This window comes from Cygnus olor, chromosome 1 (genome assembly GCF_009769625.2).
Source record: "Cygnus olor isolate bCygOlo1 chromosome 1, bCygOlo1.pri.v2, whole genome shotgun sequence".
Lineage (NCBI taxonomy): Eukaryota > Metazoa > Chordata > Aves > Anseriformes > Anatidae > Cygnus > Cygnus olor.
Window position 1 is genome coordinate 94,161,608 of NC_049169.1, and position 25,177 is coordinate 94,186,784.

Genomic DNA, 25,177 nt, shown 5'->3' on the forward strand with positions numbered 1-25,177 from the left:
GAATTTGTTTTAGTAGCAACTCTAATTCTAGCCAAAGCAAAATCCAAAAGCAGCACTTTGAGGAAGAAGAAAAGAAACATTGAACCTCCTAGACAGAATTCAGTAAGAGTATGTGCCAAATTGTGCTCCTGCAACAGGACAAACCCCTGCTGCAGCAGAGGTTAGGGTTGGTTGGCTGGCAAGCATCTTTGCAGAAAAGTCCCTGGTGGACAACATGCACCAGCACTGTGCCCTGGAGGCAACAAATGCTTATTATGTACTTGGCTCCTTTAACAAGAGCACATGGAGCAAGTAGACAAAAGTGATCTCTCTCAAGTACTTTGAACTGAGCCTGCCTGTGGTCTCACAAACACCATTTTGGGTTCCTCCCAGCCCCAGTACAAGAGAGAGCATTGAACTGGGGCAAATTCAATAGAGGGTCACTAAAATGAGTAGAGGGCCAGGGCACATGTCGTGCAAGAAGGGTCTGAGGAGTGTGTTTTTTTCCGCCCATCTTTAAATAACTGGTAGAGGATTAAAAAAAAAAAGACAGGATCAGACTAAGATCCTAGGGTACACAGTGAAAGAATGAGAAGAAATTCTTTCCTGTGAAAGTAGTGCAGCACTGAAACAGAGGTTGTAGAAATATCCCTGGAAATAATTGAAACTTACCTGGACAAGGCCCTGAGAAACTGGTATAGCTTTGAGCTTGGACCCATTTTCTTTGAGCAGAGGTTTTGGACTTAAGACCTCCAAAGAGGGGTCCCTTAAAAAACTATTCTGTAATTTCACCAGGTGCGCAGGATAAAATAACCTCGGAAATGGCTGGAGCATGTGTATCAGAATATGAAACGGTGCTAGAACAAGATAAATATATTTCTGAGAAGATAACTGCTTTGGGGCGAACAACCAAATTGAATGTAGGAGTGAGAAAGAACAGAGGCATACAAGGGAAAGGGAAACTGAATAGACTGAATGGGAGATCCAGCATTCTTCCCAGCCAGGACAGCTAAGGTTAAAAGCAAAACACATACATCTCATAGGAGATATACCTGTTTTGTGTGGCAAGCAGAGTACAAATTGCATAAATATTTAAACTCACAATTTTCTGACCGCCTAGTATCTCCCAAAGCCACTTTAAGTCACGTGGTTTGAAGACAATGATCACAACAGTTGTATTGGGGTCGTAGTGGATCGGATCTGAGAAGATGGATTCTGGGTAAGAAAGGCGGAAAGTTGTCCTTCTCCCAACATCCTCTTCGTACCCTATAACAGGGCCATTATTCATTCTGCAGAAGACAGAGATGCAGAGATTGCAATGACTACCCCACACATCTGTCCTTTCTATGTGTGGTTGGCACACACAGAAGTCTGCAAGGCAGGCAGCACATCCAGGCATGCAAGGGGTTAGGGGCCCAGTGTTCACTTATCACATTACACAGTTGATGAGCAATTACCAGGCACCTCCTGCATCACCTGCTAACCTAGAGGGATCAAGTACATATGGGAACTTGGCCAAGGTGGTTTAAAGTACAACTGCGTGATTACTTATAACATGTCACTTCAGCAGAAACTTTCCAATTTTAAATCAATCACAGCAACTGGAAAAAAACTAAGAATATCTTGCTTGAAAAATTACCAGCTGCCCCGTTCACATTACTAGATGACCTGATTCCCACAAAAGACAATTCAAGAGTGTTTTAATACTCTTCACTGTCTACAGCATATGCAACAGGGATTATGACTGCATATATGATGCTGATACATATTTATAGCGCTTTTTGTTTTAATAGTTCCCGTACAGCTACCACTGCTTTGTGTTACAACATATTAGTAAGCAGCAGGCATGTAGTCTCTTCTGGGTAAGGTCTCTTTTGCTCTGAGGTGCCAAAGGAGCTGTGTTTAACTCTCCATCTTGCAGTTTTTGCTTGATGGCTGTGTTGCATATTCTTTGGAGTACTCAGGCCTACTTCGGTCTGCTAACGCAACTGACTGCTCACAATAGGAGGTATGTTGGTTGGGAGCAAATGTTTTACAAAATAAGGCAGGTAGACAAAAGAACATTTCAAAGCTTTAATCACAACAAGTTATTAAATACAGAATGCAAACATCACCTCTTTGTTCATTCACAGTAAAAAAAATGCATACTGTATTTCTGAAGCAATTTTGGTTTTAGAACTGCCCATTTTTAAATGTGTGACACCAGCATATGTAAAGATTCCCATTTTAAGAAGAGCAAATAGATGTACAGGGAGCTTTTAAATTGAAGGATTAAATCCAAATACTTGAAATAAGTTAAAAATAATTCATGGAGCTTCCTTGCATCACTGACAGTGAAGTAACAATGAGGTTCAGACAATATTGAAGCAGAAACTGAAACGGCAAAGGTTTTAATGAAAGAGGGTTCAGGCACACCATCTGACAAGATACCTACTGGCAGAAAGGCCATGTTATTGGTTACTATCTCAGTTTCCGTAGAGAAGAAACGGATGATTTTTTTTAAATTCTTATTATTATGCAGAAAATACTGTTATAATTAGCTAAATAGTCCATTTCAGCTTGCTTGGCATTAGAACATCCCGACACACCAACACACCCACACACTCCGAGCACTTTTTCAGTTTCCCTGATCTAAATACCTCTCCTCCAGATCCCAGCACCCTCTGGTATGCTTCCAGTACAAGCTAAAGTGTTTGAGGAAGGGACAGACGCTAACATCATGCTCCAGATGACACGTGCCTTGAGGTGGACTTCACAGTGTAAGTGTTACTTTTAATCCACTCCAAGCAATGCATGTGCTAGCACAAAGGAAAGACAGGCATGGTGTGGAAAGTAAGAGGCAGGGCTGCCCAGGATGCTGGCTCACAGCAAGGGGCACATACAGGGCTCTGGACTGTCACATACCCAGACCCATCTCTGATAGCAGCATCTTGCATGCATGTATCCATCCATGAAACAGAATGCACACATTGTTCCTCCCTTACACCTGCCTAATAAAACACTGATTTTTTGTTTTTTTAAGGATGTAACAATAATGGGAGCTTTTATACATTTTCATTTGTATAATAACTGAACTTTATAGTTGCTACCAGTAGCTACTGGCTTACAACAAAAGTTTTTAACTCCCCATATGTGAAGAAAATGAAAAATAAATACCATTTACCTTATTATCACATCATATGAGTCAATTTTTTCCCCTAACGTCTTATTTCGAAGTACTCCTCCGTTACCAACCACAACACACCGTCGACAGGAAACGCTGCAGAACAAACAGAACTTTAATATGCATTACACCCCGTTTCAATATTGTAATTAACATAGCTGCCTCATGAGCATTTAGCTGATTTATTTATTAACAACAAGTGTACTGCATCATTGACACTCCTCGTCCACTACACAGGAGTACAGATCCTGTTTCGCACACTAATTTTTTCAAAATTGGGCTACATTTTTTTTCAGGAACACAAAAACCAGGAAATGGCTGCTCCTGTGCAAAACAGTAACTACATGTTGGTTTTCTAGCGGTTTGTTGTTTAAAACATATATAGCTAGTTTGTGATGTGTCTGCCATTCAGTAAACCATCTTCCACAACACTTCAGATTTTTCCTAGTCTACCAACTGGGATAGTTTTCCCAGATTTGCTCTAACTCAAATTTAGATGCTCCTGCAAAATTGTACAGCTCCACAACTCGAGACCTCTAATAAAAGCGACAGTGGCAAGATTTAGGTTCACAATCTAGTTTACAAACCTCTGAATTGTACGAGTAAAAATGACAAACAATGGCTCTTTACACAAACATAATGCTGTTGAATTTTCTCCATCTACTTAGGAAGTGCTGTCTAACTTATGTAAGCATGTGCTGAAGTACACATTGCTATGTGCTAAGAAGAAGGATGATAAAAAAAGCTGTGTTTTCATATGACTAGATTCAAATCAGACAGCATCACTAGGTATATAAAACACTGAGGAAAAAATTAGATCTTACGATACATATGAATTAACCCATCCTTTTGAATTCAGGATATATTCACAGCTAAAAAGCGTATGAAAAAAACATTATGTAAACACAGATGCTAAACTTATGAAATGAAATTCTAGTGGTAAAAATTCTCCCAGGAGTTGTCCCAAGTCTTCTATTCATATCTTTTGCTCTCTCTACTGCATATTTCAGTGCTAGCAGAATGTGTGCTTTGGTTTCAAAAAGGAGACTAGACAGGCTTGGTCTCATTTTTCTCAGGGAGCATTGCCTCTTTATGGAAGGCTTGTGGTCTTGCATGCTATATGTAAACCCACACAGTTCTTCAAACAAGAAAAAGGCTCTGTACCATTTCTTACTGCAAGGGACCACAATACCAAGTCATAAAGAATACTTTAACCTGTATTAAATGCCCCTTGTAGTACTTTATGCAGACTAATTAACATCTTACTCCTTGGACAGTCCAACTCATTTTTTCAGTTGAGGAGGGTATTATTGAACATCAATGAAAACAGACGGTTCCACCCCAGACTGGCATCTCAATGTACGAAGTAGTTCCTACATAATTGTTAACACAGTTATGCTGCACTGTGTATGAGCTAGGGGAAAAGAAACTGTGACCAAAACCAGTGCTGAAAACCTGAAGCTTATAGAAAAGCTTAAATGAAAATAAATGCCAACTGTTAAAATAACCATGTTTCAAAAGAAATGCTGAGCTGGCAGCTTTTCACCTGCTGCTCTAAGACCACATCTGCAGAGGGAGTTGCCTTTATTTATTTAAAAATGTATATATACACACACTATACATTTCACATATATATATATATATATATATATATTTTTGTATCTTTGACCAACCTGTTAAGTACCTCTGAATCAATGTACACATCCAACAAAATCTAGAACCACTAAAGCCATCTCTGAGGGTACAGTGACATGGAAAAAGCTGGCACACCTTTCTCTAGTGTTTCCTAAACAGCTTAGGAGATGCCAAGTGTTCACAAAAAGATTTCTAACGCCACAATTCCATGGGACTTGGTACCTCCAAAAATCAGAGGACTTGGTACCTCCAAAATCAGAGGGGCAAAACCTGCTGCACCATCTTGTCCTCAGTATGCCCATTCCCTCTACCACTAAAAACCATTCCCTCTATTCCTAGATTACTCCTGCCCATATATTTCCAAATTTTTTTTTCAATCTAGCTTTAAGACATCCTGAGAAAGCATGCAGATGAACATGCAATGATTACAGGTGAACTCCTGCAATACATACAGTGGGAGGAAGGGAATAGAAGTTACCCTTCTTCTGAATTATACTTTTTACTTGCAATTGTACCACAGAGCTCAAAGCAAGACCCTGGGCCGTGGAGAAACAGCAGTAAAGAGAAACAGGAAGAAAAAAATGAAACAGACAAAAAAACATCATCAGGAAGTGATGAAAGCAGAACAAAGGAAAGGTGAGAAAGCACATCACACTTTCCTGTCATCTACAGCATGCCTCTAAATCACTGAGTTTCAGTCATCTGGACCGCAGCTGGGTAACTGTGAGGTACAAACCTCATCACCATAACACAAATCCTAAACAAGTGATTTCTATTATTGTGATCACGATAAGCAGCCAAGAAGTTACTTGAGGCTACACTGCTAGTTCTGTCCCTTGTAGCTGAATTTTAAGTGATTCCTTACACTACATATCTTTCCATTTTTGGCTGAAGTGACAATTGGAATTGAAGTGACAACTGGAATTCACCATGTCCATCCCTAGCTATTGAAATAATGCCTTGGACTCTGGTGTAAAACTGAGCAGTTCTTCAGTTTCTCTTCTTTGCAGTTGTGATGTGGCAGGACACCCAGGGCAAGGAAGTAAAATTAAATGTGAATTTAGAGCTGGGCAACTGAGGTTCACGCAGCTACAGAAGCTCAGTAGCTGCTCTCAAGTCAAATCCACTCACTCTTTCTTACTGAGAGATGCAGACCAGATCTTGTTCATGGCTTTTTAACAGTGACTAGTACTACTTAGACAGAAAAGCAGACTGAAATTTGAAGCTTGATAAAGCTTTAAGATTCCAGTAATCTTAATAACATGTACTGAAAAAATGTTATCAGCTGCCTTCAAATAACCAATAAAGCATCTGATACCGGTACGTGAACTTTTGAAATGGGTATCGAAGTCAACAAGCAGATCAAATACTTATGAATGAATGAATGATGAAGTATACATGTCATTGTACAGTCAGAAATAGACAAACACATTTGCAAGATCAGCTTTCACACTCTGTCAGGCCCTGGAAGTTGAAGAAGGCCAACTCAAACAGGAAGTTTGGTATGAATGTTGGTATGAATGTGCCATTTCTGAATCATCTCCTCCCCTCAGCACCCTCCCTCCAGTGCTGGAGAGTCTTCAGTTATGATTAATAGGTCTACATCCACAGTACCATAGATTGCATTGATAAGCACAGAAGAAAATGGTTTATTCTAGAGACTAGATAACATTTGCATGTGTGCATCGGGTGTAACACCAACGCAAACAGAAAACAACTTCATTTCATAACTCAGGTTTTCTGTGGAGGTAAAGAATACGTAGCAAGGCTGGATTGCATTCAAAGATACTTAAACTGACCTGTACTTACAGCAGATCACATAAGTGAACTACTGATTTTAAGCTACCTGTTATTGCCAGATGTTTACCAGCCCCTTTTTCTTAGTTTCCTTTTTCATGTTAAAAAAAAATGCTTATCCTTTCTTCACACTGATAAATCAACATGAAGAGAAGTAAATTCAGATGTCCTTAAATGACATCAGGTATGCTAGACACAAAATATGATAGACTGAAATGTCTGGAGGTCCAGTTTGCAATCTCCAGCACAGTATTTAAGAAAGAAAAAAGATTAAGACCTGGAATATAACAACAGTTATAGGAATGGTTCAGGTGACTATGAGATTACATTTAGATGTTGGAAATCTACTCAGTATATACATGGATGCAAAATCACACAGTAATTGATCTCCAACACCTAAATGAAATCCCTTAGTCAGTTACTCAAACCATTTCCCTATTCATATTGTGTACAAGAGCCTCTTAATTTAAAGATTAGACATTGTTTTGCATAATTTTGTTTATATGGTGAAATACTAAAGAAACATTTTCCTAGTCACATAGAAGAAAAATACTGTTCAGCTGAAATGTAGCCTTTAAAGGGCAAGAAGATTGCATCATCTGCATTCCTCTGGGGGAAAAAAAAGCATCTTGACCTCAGCTGCTTTAGCCCATACCCCCAGTAGCCTGCTGAGGAATGCAAATTATTTCCTTTGAGGTTATTTGGTAAAAGGAGGATGCAGAGGTCATATATTGTTGTCTTAGTATTGTGTAAGTGTATTTGTAAGAATTCACCACTGATAAGCTTGAAGTCCTAAAAGTGCCCACCACTCATAAGGAAATGGGTGGAATAGGTGTCTGGAGGGTATTCTATGCATATATCCCTAGCCTGGAAAATCCTTTTCCCTACAGGCTACTCCACTGAAGTCAGTGACACTGTTCCCTTCTGAACTGTTTTGCAAAACGAGACCTTTACACAGTGAGAATTCAACCTAAGCTTTAAAAATTGCACTACTCAGGAAAAAAAATCTTTTGTATCTCACTATGTACAATTTTACCAATATTGCGTGCAAATACAGCTCACGTACATGAATTTGATGCTCATATTGCCTAACGTTTGTTGAAATACGTTACAGTAGGTTTCCCACCCCAACAGAAGTTTACAGGGAAATTCAGTTTGCATTCTGCCAAGAAGGCAGTGGTAGGTGACAGCAATACACAACTGCCTAATAATTCTGTTACTATATTACTGGAGAATGTTGTTAGGATAAATTCCCAAAATGTTTCATATTTAAAAGCCACTGTATATTGGCTAAATGTATATTTAAAAGCTCTTCCCCACTACAGTGATTCATGCCCTATCAGTGCTATATAGAAGAAACAAATAATTAAGAAAGAACAAATTGTATGAAGTCATTGTACATTCAATTCATTTACGCTACTGCTTATTAAGTAGTAATAGTTCTCACTTTGCTTTGGTTCTACTTTTATTAAAAGAATCGTACTTCCCAGAACCACTAAACATGCCTCTATCTCAAGTGGAAAATCTACATTCAAAGGCTCCCTTTACTTTTGAGATACAGTAGAGACACTTGAATTCAGGATATACTATGCTGTACAATGAGGTTCTTTACCTTACAGCCAAAATTATTAGTGAACTTGTCATTTCAGTAAATTTCTAATATAACCTTTGGCATTCTCCTTCAAACTCCAGACAAAAGCCTAGCCTTTCTCAACCACTTTTGTGCAAGTTTCCTCAGTTATCCTACTCCTGATAGAGGGTAGGTGTTGGTGTTGGGTTGCTTTTTTCTATTTTTTTCCTTCTCTCCTCCTTCTGAACTTTAGAGTAAACCTGAACATCCTAGAATTAGATATTAAACACAAAGAGGAGTACCATAGATGAAGAAAGATAAAACCGGGTATTAAAAAAAAGAGATAATACTTATGTTTGAAAACCGATTATTTTGTTCATATTGCACCTAGATTTAATTAAAATGTGATCCTGTCATTTGACTTGGAGCAACAATCTTCTGTTTGATCTCCTTGATTAAAAAAAGAAGGCTAGTCAACCTCAGTATTATTTGCATCCTACTTTATTAAGTATTCTGTACATTAACATTGTATAAGGTAGGTTCTCAGACCATTTGCTTGACTGCAAAGAAATCATTTGCGTCACTTGGTAAACACATGATTTTAGTACCTCTGCCAACCACACTACCCTACGTCAAAAAACAAACAAAGCAAACAAAAAGGAACAAGAGAAAAACACACATACACACACAAAAAGACCACCTCCAAAAAATCAACAAACAAAAACTCTTGGCAAAAATTGCTTCTAACAAAGACATAAGACAACCTAATGCATGGAAAACAAGTTATTTATGGCATGCTCCATGCTGAGCCAAACTCTGCTTACTCTAGAACTGCCAGGAAAGATCTTTCCTGGCTGCGTTAAGTCTCCCTTGGGAACAGGATACAGTCATTTATGGGAAAAGGAAACTGAACATACTATGAGTAAGTGTGTGCAGCAGGACAACGGATGCAGTAGGTTGAGGATACACAGGTGAGATTTCTTTTATCAATCTACAATCTTCTGAAAATATTTGAGATATGCAGAGATGGTGAAAGTCATCTACTTACGCTAGTAATGACTTCAAAAGAGATTGTGTGCAATTTTTAAGGGGGTAGGAAGCTGGGACTGTGTTCAGACAGCACATTGCTAATGCAGTTAGAGAAAAAAATAGGGATTTTAAGCTCCCTCACAGAAAAATTATTCTTGAATGTTGGTGCTACAAGTGTTTAAAGCCAAAACTTATTTAAACCTTGAATTAGTTACATATACACTGTAGGCCTGTTGGAAACTGTAGGTCTGACCTGCACCTTAGGAACTTGAGTGATTTCAGGATAATGTCACTGCACTGCTTTACAGATAAATCTTGAGCGTTAAAATGCAATGAACAAAATGGTAGCAAATAAGCCATCTCACCTGTCATCTTCATTGGACAGTCCACAGTTTTGCAGTCTTGAAAGAGCTAAACGAAAAAAATTGCTCTAGAAAGAAAATATAAAGAAGATTTTAATGAAAACATTCAGTACTTTCCACTATGAAAGTAAAAGTATGCCACCCTGACTACAGCCTTTTCAGCTACAATAGTTTTTATGCACTTCAAATGAACTCAAAAACGAGAACATTTGTAGTTGAAAGTCACAGGTCAATCAATGACGCCAAGGAAATCCAAATTTATCAGAGCTCCTCTCTTGGAAGCTTTTCCTGCCTCCACACTCACATGTTGGAAAACAGCATGAGATTTGCCTCAAAAATAAAAAAAAATATATAGTTACAAGTACATATTGGAAGAGTTTCCAAGACCTGCATCCTAATTGGCTTTGGTTTTATTCGACCCATCTTCAACAGCAACAGATGCAGCATTGTCTCAAGAGTAGGGGCCACCCAGCCAAGGACAGGAACTGTATTACACATCTTGGGAGAAGACATGAAAGCAGCCTGTACTCACTGGCAAATCTGAGCAGAGGCACCCCTCCAGCCCACCCCTGTGGGCACACACCTGCTAGACACTCACATACCTCTTACTCAAAGCAGGACTGAACAAATCTCATTCTCAGATGTATTTTTCCCCTCATCAGTGCCCCAGAGGTGTGGGAAAACACACCATCCTTGTTACGCTGATGGAGGATAAGGTGAGAAGCTAAAGCCCAGATCTGCAGGTATACTACAACAGTGCACTGCTCAGCATTAAAAACTCTGAGCCACTCAAGTTTACAACCCTTTCTAAAAGGAAAACTAAAGGCCTAGGCTCTCTGACCCCACCTACTCTACCCGTTACCAACACAGACATTAGCAGACAAACACTGTGTGAGTGCAGCAGCCATGCAATGGTGGGACTACCCTCTGCAGTCACAGCAACACCCCCCAACTGGGGGAGGCAGTCCTGTAAGAGGGAAATTTTGCTGATGTAACCACACCAAGCTGGGGAATATTTGCCTCAGTAAGACTCTGGACCCTGATCAACTTAGGTGCGTTGATTGAAATCCATTGCACTCACCAAACAAAGCACAAGCTAAATATCTTTAGTGCTCCAGTCACATACAAATGAAAGGAGCTGAATAACTCTACTCTTCCTCACTCCCATCTTTTTGGAGCTCTCTCCAAGAGGGAGAACTCCCCTCCCCGCCGTGTTTCTTTTAAGAGCCAGAAAGTGTGAGGTCAGATGCATGAAATAGAACATTAAGCAACTGGTAGGTGACCCAAAAGGATTGGCAATGAACAAGAAACATCAGGCCCATAGATTGAGATGGCCTTCCATCACATTTGGGTATTTATGTTTATAAACGGGTACATAGGGAACACATACCTGCTCTCTTTATTCCATAAGGTAGCTCAAACTTATCACTTCCATGGAACTCTGCTGCTCTGATAAAATCGTTGGCACACAGGAATGGGTATATTTTGTCAACACTAATGAAGGGGAAAAAAAAAAGACTTTTTTACACAAATCCACATGGTGTATTTGATTAAGACAATAATTCATACAGTCACTTTTAAAAAGACTCTTATCCTACTTAAAAATTGATAATACTTGGCTGTTTCAAAAGAAGAAAACTCATGATCACAGGGAAAGAAAGCAGGTGACAGGAAAGGGGAAAACATTATAATGGAAAATTCTGGTAGGGAGTGAGATAAGAGGACCTTCGCTAGTATAAGTTATGTAAATTCATTAAAATTGCATGCACTGAAAAAGCTTGTATCATGAGAAAGCATATTTGATAGAAATCTTAACCTTGTAAGACAACAAGCAACTTCTGGTTTGAAAAGTAAATAATCACGCTGAGGGGAAAAAAGGAATAGTAGTGGCAACTAGAAAAAGAGTTATTATATAAGGCAATTAAATAAGTAGGAATGGGATTTGAAGCAAAGTATTTTAATTGAAAAATCCCATCTCCTGCAGATTTCACCTTACATGAGAAGCGCACCCACTCCAAACAAGTGGCACTTTATGGCTACGTTGACATTAGTCAGTATTTGGGGGCAACAGGAGTAGATCCATACAGCAAACAAAGGTATGGAGTTCCCATGTCTGGGTTACACAACGTCTCAGGTATTTTGCTTTGGACTATACTAGTGGGTCCACCGGACTGAACACCCCTTATCAGCTGGCAGCACATCAAGTGTGCTCCTGCAGTGCATCTTGTGGTGCAGCACTGTCTGAAAGGGAGCCCAGTCCAAGTGTGCCAGGACTGCTCTGCAATGAGAAGCCCAGCACATGGAGATCACGAGGAGGGAGGGTTGCCTCAAAAGCACATTCCTCCTACAAACGGTAACAGGATTGTGTCACACCTTATATGCATCAAGATGGAAACAACAGGTCACTTCTTCTAAAAGACAGTAGCCACAGCCAAGGGTTATTTCATAGCAGGGAAGAGGACTCTATTACCAATATCTGTCAAAAATCAAGACAACTGAATGAACAGTCAACCCGATCCTGTCACATGCTACCATAATAACCCTCAGTTTCACACCTCATGGTTAAGTCACTTGCATCAGCCAAACTGGTTGACTTTGCAGCAATCCTGCATGCTGGGTCTTATATTAAAATGTAAACACAGAAGTATGCAGTCACAGGGAGAAAACATGGAGTGTTGACCATAAATACCCACAGCCAGCACATGACTTGTATTCCATTAAGAATATTAACTAGCTGTAAACACACACATAGCTCTCTCACAGTCCCACAAATCAAGTGTCTCATTCGTTAAGTTCCATGTGCTCAGAAGGTACACAATCCACACACCAAGAACTGGGCTATAGGTTAACTGAGCAAGAACAGCTAACTGAGACATCACCGCACTAAACTCTCAAATTAATAACTTGCCTTGCTGTTCAGAAGCAGCTGGTAAGCTTAGCCATAATAAATAATTTACCTACTGCAAAAGGATTCTTAATTCTGGCACTTCTAGCTCTGGTTCATTTCCATAAATAATTCTGGCCAGTTAGATATCCTTTCAACCTCCCCAGGCTATTACCAAAGTGCACAGACCAGATATTCAGCTCACATAAGCTATCCCAGTAAAGGACCTATGGAAACATCCAAGAGACTCAGTCCTAGCTCTGAACCTACCTTCTCGCTGTGGCATCTCTGAGTCCATCCCTGCCCCCTTGCTCAGGAACAAAGCTACCCTGCTGTGCCTGACACCAAGACAGCCTGGGCACTCTGTGGGCACGGGACCTAGGACCACCTTTCTGAGACATGCAGCTAACCAAGACTCAAAGGCTAGGGGACTGCTCTGGGGAGGAGAAACTTGAGATCCTTGCATGTTCTTTAAAATAATAGCAGTACTGAATCAAAGCCCTATTTTCTTATACAGGAAAAATATTTTAAAAAAAAGTAAAAGTAATAATATCTTTGCTTCAGCCAGGACTTGATCTAAACATTTTCCCAAGCTTTTCTCAGGGCCATGCTTAATGTTTGCTCAGATAAAAACAAAGCCAACAATACAGCCTGTCTGCTTCTGCTCCTGCAGCGTTACTTTGATCATTCTAAGACACAATTCTAATAAAAACTCCCAGTATTTCTTGACAGACATCTGAGACACACTTTGTGACCAGACACCTCCTATGTTTTGGGTAAAAGCTCTTCCTTTTCAGTTGACTGCTTCGTAACAAAGGAAACTTCCCCTGAGCATCTTAAAGCACAGAACAACAACATACAATTCAATAGCACCTATCCAAGGAACAAAACCATAAATAATCCAAGTTTCATTACAATTTAATTCCACTAAAATTAAGAATCCATTTAAAATGAGGGGGTGTGGATGAGTTTTTGCACATTTCATACTCTTCTCTCTGGAAAAAATGAAGAGACTTTCAAAACTTCTCTGGCCTCTGGCTGCTACAAAGTGCTTAGCTATCAAAAAAATTATATTTCATTCAATGCTCTAATAGCAGAATAATTGAGGTTTCAGTCTTGGACCTGAACACTTCTTTGACAAGAACAGCATGGGAAGGAAAAAAAAAGATCAGGGCTTGTATTTCAATCAAGAAAATAGTTCCACTGTTACTAGGCTACAACACAAGCAGGATTACTTTTTTATTCAATACATATACCAGCATATTGAGCTAGTTGTGTTGTATTGCTCAGATGCTGAAAAATGACAAGCTAAACAATTTGTGTTGCCACAACCAGGAAAAGCGACAATGAACACAAACCCCAGAAGCCTGTACTTACAGAGATGAATCAAAAATGTGAAATAGTCCAGAACATGTAAATAACCATATTTCTACTTAAATTCACCACCACCTTTCCTCCCCCCTCTCCCTTCTCCCAGAATACTCACTCCAGTAAAGATTCAAATGCTGGTTTCAGGAGACACGTGTCTAGCATGTTCCTTCTCTCCGCAGCCGTAGGTAGCAGCCTGCGAGAGAATTTCAAAGAAATAGCAAGAACAGGAAGGGGCAGCAGCAACAAGGTAGAGAAACATGGACAAGCAAAACAGTAAGCTGACTGAGTTAACACCATGGTAAATTTTCATGATTGCTTCTGTTGGTATTACAAAGATGGGTCTTTCTGATTACAGTATGATTATTTCCCTAGTAAGGCTTTTATTTTACAATGCTCCTCCGACGGGTCTGCAGCCATAACCAGAATTTCAATCTCAGACCCACCTGCAGAGAAGCAGGACACTTCAGCTGAATCATCATTGCAGCCATTCAAGACAGCTGCACTAGCACTCCTCAGAGAGGAGAGAGGAGTCTTTTTTGGGAGATGGAAAGCGACTGCACCACAGAGGACACTTCAAGGAAAAGGAGATTATATCAGGATAAGTGATTCCCCATAATGAGGCTAGAAGGCCAAGACTTATACTTCTAAGCACATTCCTGTCCTGGTGCTTTAGCTCCTTTATGAACAAATATGAAGCCCAGAAGGGAGGGTAAAGATCAGCACGAGCAAAGCTTGCATCTGGGCTGCATTAGGAACAGAAGGATGAAACCACCACATTAGAGCCACAAGCCAAGCAGACCATTAAGGTTAATTGCTTTTGGTACCCTCAAGACATCACCTGACACTGAGAAAGCACCCTGTGAAATGGAGCAGCTGGTCAGCTCATTGCTTTCCAGAATCAACCTCACAGACAGCATTTTGCAGGACATCTTCAGAGAGAATGAAGACCTTCTTTCACATTCTATCATATGCCCTCATTAGCCTCGCAAACCTAATTTAGCGCAAAAGATCTGCTTGTATGAACATTAGCACACCACATAAGTGAACCACGCCTCTGATTATTAAAATTAAGCTCATGAGCTTGCCCTCATAGCTCTGATTTACTCAAATGTAACTCCAAATTCCAGGAATTTAGAGGATGTAAACAAACATCCTTCCAGCAATTCATTGCTTTCCACTGATAAGTGGCCATAAATATTAACCAAACACTGGAGATATGACAGACAAATTCCTTTCTACCAGACATGTTACAATTGTGTTCATAACAAACACTCAATGGACACAGCTGTACAATGACCAGCTGAACCAAGACTATGGATTTTAGTCTCATCCACCCACCCAAAAAAAACACACACACACACACAAAGTGATCACACAAAACCACTCAACTGCTGAACTTACTGGGTAACTCCACTAGCCTCATTGGAAGAAGGAGCCCTCACAGAAGAAGTCTGTCCATAAAAGCTAATCCTGCAAAAGGGGAAATGGTGTAATACTGAGGTTTGCTATACAAAGAAACCGCAACAGAGAACTATTCATATCAATTGTACACTGGGAAACTCAATGGAAGCTCAACTTCTGCAATAAGCACCCTTAATTTTAGGTCCCATGTCACCTGTCCTGTACACCCTGGAGACAGCAGAGGCCTGCTTCCCAGAATTTTGCCTCTGGGACTTAACAAGTTTCAGCTTTGCAAGAAGGAGCCCACTCCAACTGCAGATATTCCCATGTGTGAGGCAGGTCTCTGCTATGTCATTTATCAGACACCTAAAGCAACAGCTAACACTAAACACACAAGCGGGTGGACAACACAGAGACATGACACAGAAAAAGATCTCTTCTTGCTGGAGCACCTCTTTTCATGGAACTCAGAGTGGCTTCCTATCTTTGAGGTCCTGACCTCTCCATAAAAACAGGTTCAAATTGGCTTAAAACCGACACAAGAGGAGGGGTGACAGGACAGAACAATCACACGCATTCCCTTATGGTACACACACAAAGAACAAAACAAAAAACCCACAAAGCACATATATCCACAGTAGTAATCCCTTCTGTTGATTACTCTTAAACAGCTATTCAGCAACACAGCAACTAACAGCTACATATTTCATACAGGCATGGAGGTATAAGCAAACAAAGTGTCACCATACCAGTAGAGGTTATTTCTCCACAAATTTCCATGCAGTATACCATACATAACAGCAGCAGCCAGGATAAAAACAAAGAAGAATTCGTTTCATGACTGGTAGACCTGAAATAAGGAAAAAGAGAAAATAAGAAATTTAAATCCAACTTACAATATTAAAATGAACTTCTACAAAAAACTCCTACATCTTGCAACCTATGAAAGGAAGTCACCACTATTACAGCCGTTTTCCATCACCACAAATTTGACAGGATCATTCCAGCCTGTTTTCTCACACCAAGTCCCAGTAACTGGAGTTGAACACTGCTCTGCACCTAGCATGTGTATATTCTGCACAGTAACACAAATATGGAGAAAGGCTCACTCTATGTTCCCTCTGAAGAGGGTGGAAAAAGGCAGATTCTTCCAGACATGTCAGAGTAGGAGCTCTATTCTGTCCACTGGTAGCCCAAAGAAACCAGCCTCTTGGGTCAGAAGTTAGCCTTTACAGGTACCTGTTCTTCTCTTCCTTGTTACTCCACCCACCATCAGTTTCCATAATTACACAGCTAAACAAGCATGTGTGCTTTGCAGGAGGCAGATAGGCTGACGCCAGTGAATCTGCCACAAATCGCTACTGGCTTTTTAAGGACCGCTGAATATTGTTAAAGTCTGAGTTTGGTCATTTAAAGCTGCACTGAAGCTGTCTGCTAACATCCTTGTGTCAGGACTTGATGAGTGGGCAGGACACAGGCCAGACTTCATTGCTTAATGATAGAAAAATGCTATTCTCATGTATTGCAAAGCAAGGAAGAGAAATTAGGACCCAATATTTGGAAAGCACATAGAACTTGCTACATTTTAGAGAAAGAGCAGAGACAGTATTTGTTTTTGTTTTTTCAAGTAGAGTTTTCACCTTATTGCACAGATTAGTAAAACAAAGCCAAAGAAATACCAGAAGCACACACTTCTCCACGCTCGACAGGGGAAAAGCAAGTTGTGCATTGCTCACATCTTAACACACTGAGCTGCCTTTTCAGGATCTATGAATGAAGTTGTTGCTTAACCCTCTGAAAGTCCAAAATGACACTCTGGCCACAAATTACTGTGAAATTTACTCGAGAGCCATACCCTTCTATTATTTTCATCTCTGCCCCTATCATGGTATGGGTAAGCAGGTTCAGTACACACAATACATAAACACCTACTTGTACATATATGTATTCTAAAGTGAAGGTAACAAATAGCTGTTCAACAGAAACAAGCCATATCCAAACAAGCATACAGCTGCATACTGCTGCTGCATTTTCCAAAAGCAAAGCCTTTGGCTTTATGCTTTTTTGTTGTTGTTAATTCCATGTTGTGTTTTTTTTTGAAGAATATTTAGAGTTGCTGTTATTTTAAACATGCACTAAACAGCGTTAAGACAGATTGTATTTTGCACCTTCAGTTTTACTAAGTAAGTGATTTACAGCTTTATGCTAGTAACATCTCTGCACCATACTCTGTAGTAAAGGTCAGAAGACAACCACAGAGAGCGCTACATTTTGGTATTAAAAGTTAAGAAGCAAACTACTGCCACTCACACAGATTCCAGCCTGAAGAAATACTTAACAGTGAACCATTTGTCACAATGAGTTGAGTGCAACAAGCCAACCACTTCCTTATTTTTTATTTCTATATCCTTCACAGAGATTTAATTGTAGGGTCAGGGATGGGGTTTTATGACAGCATCTACAAGTAACAAAGCCATGCAGTGAGCAAGCTATAATCTATCAATCTTAAAAGTATATCCTCCAGGCTATCCTGCTCTTCTGGATGGATTACCCCACGGGAGGCAGCTATTGCAATTTCAACCTTTTATCGCTCATTGGAAGTAACACTGCCACCCTTACTGCTCCAACTCTTTTGACTCTTCTTGATAAGCTGCAATTTTTTGAAAGTCATTCTCAACTTCTGGAGCAAACCATGACTTTTCACAATAATTCTGTCAAAATCTATGTCTAAAAATAGAAGAACATTACCAAAAAGAAAATCACCTCTTGGGTTTAGTCAAGTGTCATAACAACAGCAACTGGTTCATTTACTTGAAAAAGATACTGTGCTCTTCATTGTGTTTTTTTTCCCCCATTTCATTGTTGGTATTATCTCCTGCTTTGCAAATGATTGCTAAAATATACCACTAAAGTGGAAATCAACTGTTTACATTTTACCTCCTAATTCAATCAATGCAAACATCAGTTAAATCAACAGCATTTAATGAACCAGCTCCTCAGAAAAAGTCATTAAATTAACAATCACCAATTTTGTTGACTTCAATGCAATTAATAAATCTCCATCAACAGAGAGAGCCTTGCTGAGAAGTCAGACCAAGTTGCACACCAAAGATAAGGCAAAGCTACACATAAAGAGGCACATAAGAACAAAGATATTGCTTATAACAGTATTATTCACCAATAAAAAAATCTGCTGCTTGCCCAGTATTTACAAAAATATTGTTAGAGCCTGCAAAAAAATAACAAAAGCGACATAAATCAACATGGTTCTTCAAATAAGATCATAAGGAATCCGTAACAACTTTCAGTATCTTATGTAGGACATTCGGTCTGAAATACACGAGAATGTAGCATCATTAAGGGCGTATCTAACTCAGCACTTAGGAAGACAAAATGGTCTTTAATTATACAAGTGTCTTCTCACCATCCCATCCCCCAGTGCCTGGCTTCATTCAGGTCTTTGAAGAAAGAGTTCTGTAATCAAGACAGACTTTTTTTTTAGTGAACCTGGTTTAGTAAATAGAACCATTGCCTTGTTTACGGAAGAAATTATGAGTGTATTTTAATGGTGACAGCATTTTCCATCTCTCCCTTCCTCTTCTTAAAATCAAGGAGTAAAAAAGTAAAGAAAGTATAGAAAGTAAATCGAAGAAAAAACAAACACGTTTGATGCAAATAATGCACTAGAAAATTCCCATAATCAGAGACGCAAGAAAATAGGCAATTGGAAAGACACGGTTCAGATGTAAAATGACAGTCATTCCAGCTTACTTATCACAACACAAGACTCAGCATCTTGATTCAAGCTAATCAACCTAATTGACAGAGGTCATGGTGCCCATAGGTCAAGGTCAATCGGGGTTAACAAAACACAAAGGGCAAAGCTGGAACTCAACTATTCAATTCCCTCCGCTTTCTAAAAAGCTTCCAGTGGCACACACTACGAAAGAGGAGTGGAAGCCAGCATGCCAATGCCAGACGTTCACGATGTTAGCTGGTCAATTTTCTGAAAGTAAGCAACTGGATGCATTAGTCCTTTAAGAAAAGAGTATCACAGTCATTTCTGAATGGGAACCTAAACTAACACCTGCTGCTCAACTTCCCACCCCAGCCAAGGCAGAACTACGATCTCAGAATTAGGCAAGACAGACTGTTACAGTAATAAGAGATCTGCAAGATCAGCCTGTACCTCCTTAGGACAGGAGGGTCCTCCCCAGCTCCCACCAACCCACTAGAGAGATGCACTGGGTATATGACACATTAGCTGTATAAGCCTGGCGGCTACTTTTTTTCCTCCCCTTGGCAGAGATGGAGAACCAATGCTTTTGCCAACCACACATCTTCACTTACATCAGTATTTATTCTGCTACTTCAGTTAAGTGCTGTATCTGATAGAAGCCTGTATCTCATAGGCTGTACCTTTCAACTTACACATGCATACAGAATGAAATCATCATGCAGGCAACTACAGCTGTCGGACTGGACAATCACATGATCATCTTTCTTCATACTGCTTGTAAGCCTTCCTTTTGTTTTCATGCTTAAAATTAGATTGTTAATAATACAGTGCAGGAAGTTTTGCATCTGTCCTACTTACTTGGAAAACACCCTTGAGGATTAATAAAGTAAACCATTAATATTTAACTAAGAAGTGCTTACTACTAATTAAATACTACTCCTCTTAAAACAATCCTAGCTCCATACCTGGTCTTGTGACAGTTTAACTTCTTGCTGCTGCAGTTAACTGACAGCATGAAAATTTCAGCTCATTCAGGCCTTAAATTCCTAGCTCTTGTAGTTGTGGGGGAGGAAGGGAAGTGAGCTTGAAAATGTGCTTTGCGTGGACCTTGAAATTTAAAGGGACAGGGGAAAACTACTAAACAAGCTTAAAAAGAAATGTTAGGATTTAAGACAGTCAGCATTTTGTGGGAGTTTTTGTGATCACCAGTCCTGCAGAACTGTTTCCTTTTGGTCAAGGTGCATGCCTGGTGACACAACTATGCGACAGAATGACAAGCTAGAGTTCTCATATCATTTTTCTCAAGTTAAGTTGCCAAAACGTGGGCATATTGTGATACATGTATAGGTATTTCTGCTGCCAAATCTATATATTATTCACCATTAACTCTTCCAGTTCTTGCTCTAAACATGTGCAATACAGTTCATTGTTTCTTATTTTTCAGGAAAGAAATGCTGTAACAGACAATGCAATAGCTCTGCAGTAGTCTTAAAGGTACTAAAGTGGCTGAGTCAGTCTAGTGCCTTCCCTTATACTCTTTTTAAAGGAAGTTTTTGATCATTTCTTGTGCTCCCTTTCAATGTTATTGTCTGAAGAAGTCCTTAGAAATACTAAGTTTAAACGAGGAAGGCAGATATATTGGATCATCCCAGCAAAGTGGCCCTGAATTAAAGCTACGTTTCTAAGTCTCTAGCAAAAGGGATTCAGTTTTGAAGTGCTAAGTTTAACAACATGTTAACTGGAAATTATTTCTTTCAAGCCTCCTCCCACACAAAAATAAAGCAGTTATTTCTGCTTCTGAAGGTCTGCCTGCACAACCACGACGCTCTAAAATTAAGCTTTTCTCTGTCAAAATGGCACTGGGGACTTGTACCATGACATCACACGTAGGATCTTTACCAGCAGTTAAAGATTACTCCTGCACCAGAAGATAAGACATTTTCAGGCTCTATCTGCCCTATCATTTGATGGGTCTAAGAGGCAGAGACAGACACAGAAGAAAAGTGTTTGCTGACCCTGAAAACTAGAGCCTTCTTCCCCAACAACCCCACTTATTTCTTCCATACAGCAACATGGTTAATTAAAAAGAGAGACTGTCATCTCCCAGAGACAGGAAGATTTCCAAAATTCCCCCTAACACCTCCCCTTCCTCCAACAACTGCAGAAAACTTGGGAAGTAGCAGCAAGACTGTCTTTTCTCTATGTACCCAACTGCAGACAATGGTGCCCAGCAGATTTAATAGCACAGCAGTGCTAACATTTAGTCTATTCAGTAGTTCAGTAGATTTAGTCAACCTTCGCCCTTTATCAGCTACTACTGCCAGAAACATAGCCTCTGCTGACATTAATCTACTGCAGAGAGGTGCAGACTAGAGTTGTATCCACCTTGGACCTTCTGCATGGCTGCACAGTGCTTTCAGGACAGGCCACAAGAGGTAATAGATTGCTTTTGTGGCTTAAGTGCTTGCCTCCCCCTCTTTCATCACCCCACTAACGGTGAAATAAGTTTATCATTTTGTGGGCAACTCATGGTATTTTATTCCATTTTTGCCTTTCAAATGTAGACACCGGTATTTTTGCTCCTCACCAAAGCAGCCTGCCAGCTGAATCAAGCAACAAGGAAAAGCAACTTCTGCTGTATTTTTCAGACAATTACCATTTCAGTTTGCTTCAGCCCAAAACCTTCAAGGAGATTTCTGCATCACTCTTGCTCGTGTAATTCTCCTGTCCTACTTACATGGCCAAAAACTTTTCCTAGGCAAACAGATCCTTCAGATAAAGTGTGCTAATAAAGTCTTCAGGTCCAGTCAACAACTCTTCTGTATTCTCACCCCAGCAATCTTAATTGACCTACATGAGACAGCTGGTAGAAGAGAGAGGTTAGCTCCCTTCCAGGAGGCTGCAGGCAGGTCTAGAAAGGGGCATAGTTTATGTGCATAACAGGCAACACAGTGCCTGCACCACCCAGAACCATTACCTCCAGCCCTGCTCACTCACCTTGTGCACTTTTAAATACAAGGAAGTTGTTCTGGAGGCTTGGTCTAGCTAGACTCAAACCCTTCAACATTTCAGGCAAGATCTGTAAAATATGAGTTTGTAGCCTCTCTCTCTCGCACATGTAAGAGATAAGCCAGAAAAACATGCTATCAACGCAGAGAGTCTGGGAAAAGCTGCCAAAAGCAATGCAGGTCCTGATTCACTCAGCCTTAGCACCATGCCCATGGTCTCCTGCTCCTCCCTCCTATTTATCAAGTGCGATACAGCCTGTTCAATGTCACCCCTTGTCCACTCCTCTTACCTCTACCTGCGCACCCAGCAGCTTTTACACGTGCCCTGCAGTGGGGGCAGGAACAGAAACAATGCACAGGAACAGGCCATAGAAAAGGGAGGTTATATTCACTCTTCAGACTGTTCCTTGGACAGCAAGAACACACCTGTACAAGACTACGGTAATTTATTACCAGCTTTTATAAACTTACTAAAACAGTCTGCTGCAATCCTGTGCTCAGCGCTACCACAATTATTGATGCACATGTTTCATAGAGGTGTCACTTTTGGGTCTATCTATGCAGAATTCAGTATCAGTTACACTGACACCAAATAATTTGCTCCACAGATGAAAAACAGCACTACAGATCATCAGCCAGGGTATCCTGCCAGGAAACCTGGATTTGCAAAATGCAACAAAGTACATGCATCAGGTACACCTGAAACAGCCCTCCAGTAGGTACAGTATTCAGTACAAAGGTCTGATGCTGAGTTAATTAGCCCTGTTGAGAGGCAGAACATGTCACCTCCAGCTTGAGGCTAGAGTCAGGGTTGCTATGTCACCCTTGAGATCTGAGCTAATAGCTTGACCTCAGATCAACACAGTGCAATGTGGATCCTTGGCTCCAGCATGCTCTGTAGTATGGCGTAGGCACAACTTAAAACTGAAAGCATTAAGAGGAGATAGCTGGTTTGCCATTTTAATTATTTTTCCCCTCCAAGAAAACAATATTCCCTAATGTTTCCAAAATGGCTTGGGGCTCATTCCGACAAGTTACATACCTTTTGTAGTACAGTTAAACAGTGCTAAATGGGTTTAGAAGGCAGCCCTAGGTAGATCCACATCCAACTTGTGTTTTTAGAGGGGAATAAAAATAGTAACTACTGGATTCTTATCACAACTGGTGTTTTCTACGTATCACAGATTTCCCAAAACATTGCCTACAATCAAGGCCACAGTCTCAGCTTCTTGCTGATAGTTTATAACCTTGAAATGATGACTAGCTGGAAGTAGGCCAATTTCCATAAAGGTGCATCAGACGCTGGGAACAGACATTTTCATATGGGTTTGCCTATCCTGTTCCTCCACAGGCCTCCCTCCATACACATTTTACTTTTTTTTTCCTTTTAAATAAATTCCTCCTATGCATTTCACACAGACCAGCACTTATTCCCACACCCAGCAATAGAGCTGCAGTGCAGTTACTCTGGGTTCCGTTCAAAATCTAACTTAGGCATGCAAAGTCCAAAGCAGGTATAAGCTAAGCAGATAGTTCTGTTTCCTCCTTGACTCCCAAAGCTTTAATCAAAACCAACACTACAAATTCAGCTCTAACTGCATCTAAAAACAACGAATAACAACAAACAAAAACACACCACCACCAAATTCAGTAAGACAGACAGCCTGACCTGAAGGATTTCCTCCAGACCTGTTGTACTCTCCTGAATTAACATTTAAAGCTTTAGCCAGCCTAAGATGGACTCCTGTTTATATATTACACATCATAGGTGTCAGCAGACACCAACATGTGCACAATAGAACAAAACACACAGAGAATGTGTGCTCTAAGTCCACGCAGGCTCCTCCCACATACTGTGGGGCCAACACTGTACCTTTTTAGCCCATGTTCCCCTCTCCCTTCAGCCCCTCTTCCAGAAATACCGGAATATAAACAAGCCTTGCAACATGTTCTGGGGGTCAGAGTTCAAGTCCTTTTTCTCATACCTTGACATGGAAAAACTGAGAAGGTTTCTGTCAACTTAAGGCAGCTGCTCCGCCTGAAGAATAGAGCCATCATAGTTTTGGGTTGTTTTGCTTCTCCACTTTCTCTCAAACAAACAAGAAAGACACATACTACACAATGCTTGAGAAAACAGAAAACGATTAACAGATACACACCCACTGCAGCATCACTTGCTCATTCACACGCACTGGTCTTTGTCCATGAATGCCTGCAGAGTCAGAGGCTCGAGGTCAAGCGAACAATCCTTCTTGGGTTTCCCAGAGAAAAGACATCAGAAGAGGTGGAAGAAAAAAGGCCGGAAATAGCCAAATTAGTCACGTTCAAAACGGTTTGGTTACGAACCATATCAGCTCACCCGATTTTTCCCAGAAACCATCATTAATTTAAATAAAGAAGGTCCAGCCAGAGACTTTTATCTGTATTATACACGCATGTTCACCCACAGCCTTAAGTTCACTTTAAAACAAGGCACACTTTGTCTTCTAATAACGCCTAGGATATCTAAAACACCCAGCTACAGCTGATTTGGAGTTAGTGATTAACCTCAACTCTCACAAGAACGACTTGGAATTATGCAAGTAAATCTACCAGTCAGTTTGGGGAAGTTACATTATACAGGTTTGTGTGGATTAGGTGAGCCAGCAAATAGGTGAACTCATACACTTGTTCATAGGCGAACATACTCGTACCAGCACACCAAAGCTGAACAGTTTAATTTTCATTGAAATAACACGCAAAGCATGTCTGTAGTCAGAACCCTAAGCATGCTACATTCACTAATTTTTGCTTTGCTGATTCCAATCTTGCCCCAACTGCTTTAAAACACACCACACCACATGCACACCCCACTCACCAACACCAAAAACTAGCTGTTTAAGATGGCATTTACCCTTAAAAGCAGATTTGGCAAGTAAATCTTTCATGGTACACATGTGCCAACAGAGAGCTCAGAGATCCTCAGGAATGTAGCAAAACAAGTCAGTGAAAAGTGTAAAGCTAAATTAATTTAGAGGAGGGGGGTGGAATGGAGATAAGTGGTGGCACTCACCCATACTGCTGGCAAGCCTTGGAAGTTGGCAAGGACCCTGCCAACTTAGAAGTTGCAGGGACACCAACAGTTTCAGCAACTTCTCTGTTAACATTAGTTGCTCTTAACTCAGCACTGTGACAAATACATTCACCATTGCCTCTGGGTCATGGAAGTTATCACTGTACACACTTTTAACAGGTAACTA

At 40.3% G+C, this 25,177-nt stretch overlaps 1 protein-coding gene across 1 annotated transcript in view; it reads right to left on the reverse strand.

The window, feature by feature from the left end:
- ST3GAL6 (ST3 beta-galactoside alpha-2,3-sialyltransferase 6) overlaps nucleotides 1–24,124 on the reverse strand; it is a 30,643-nt gene extending 6,519 nt beyond the window's left edge. The window contains 9 exon segments of the mRNA XM_040545309.1: nucleotides 1,082–1,268; nucleotides 3,143–3,238; nucleotides 9,539–9,601; nucleotides 10,922–11,029; nucleotides 13,906–13,983; nucleotides 15,192–15,260; nucleotides 15,941–16,011; nucleotides 16,013–16,042; nucleotides 24,098–24,124. Coding sequence (XP_040401243.1) covers nucleotides 1,082–1,268; nucleotides 3,143–3,238; nucleotides 9,539–9,601; nucleotides 10,922–11,029; nucleotides 13,906–13,983; nucleotides 15,192–15,260; nucleotides 15,941–16,011; nucleotides 16,013–16,042; nucleotides 24,098–24,109 — 714 coding nt within the window. The 5' untranslated portion in view covers nucleotides 24,110–24,124.
- Nucleotides 24,125–25,177: the final 1,053 nt, after the last annotated feature.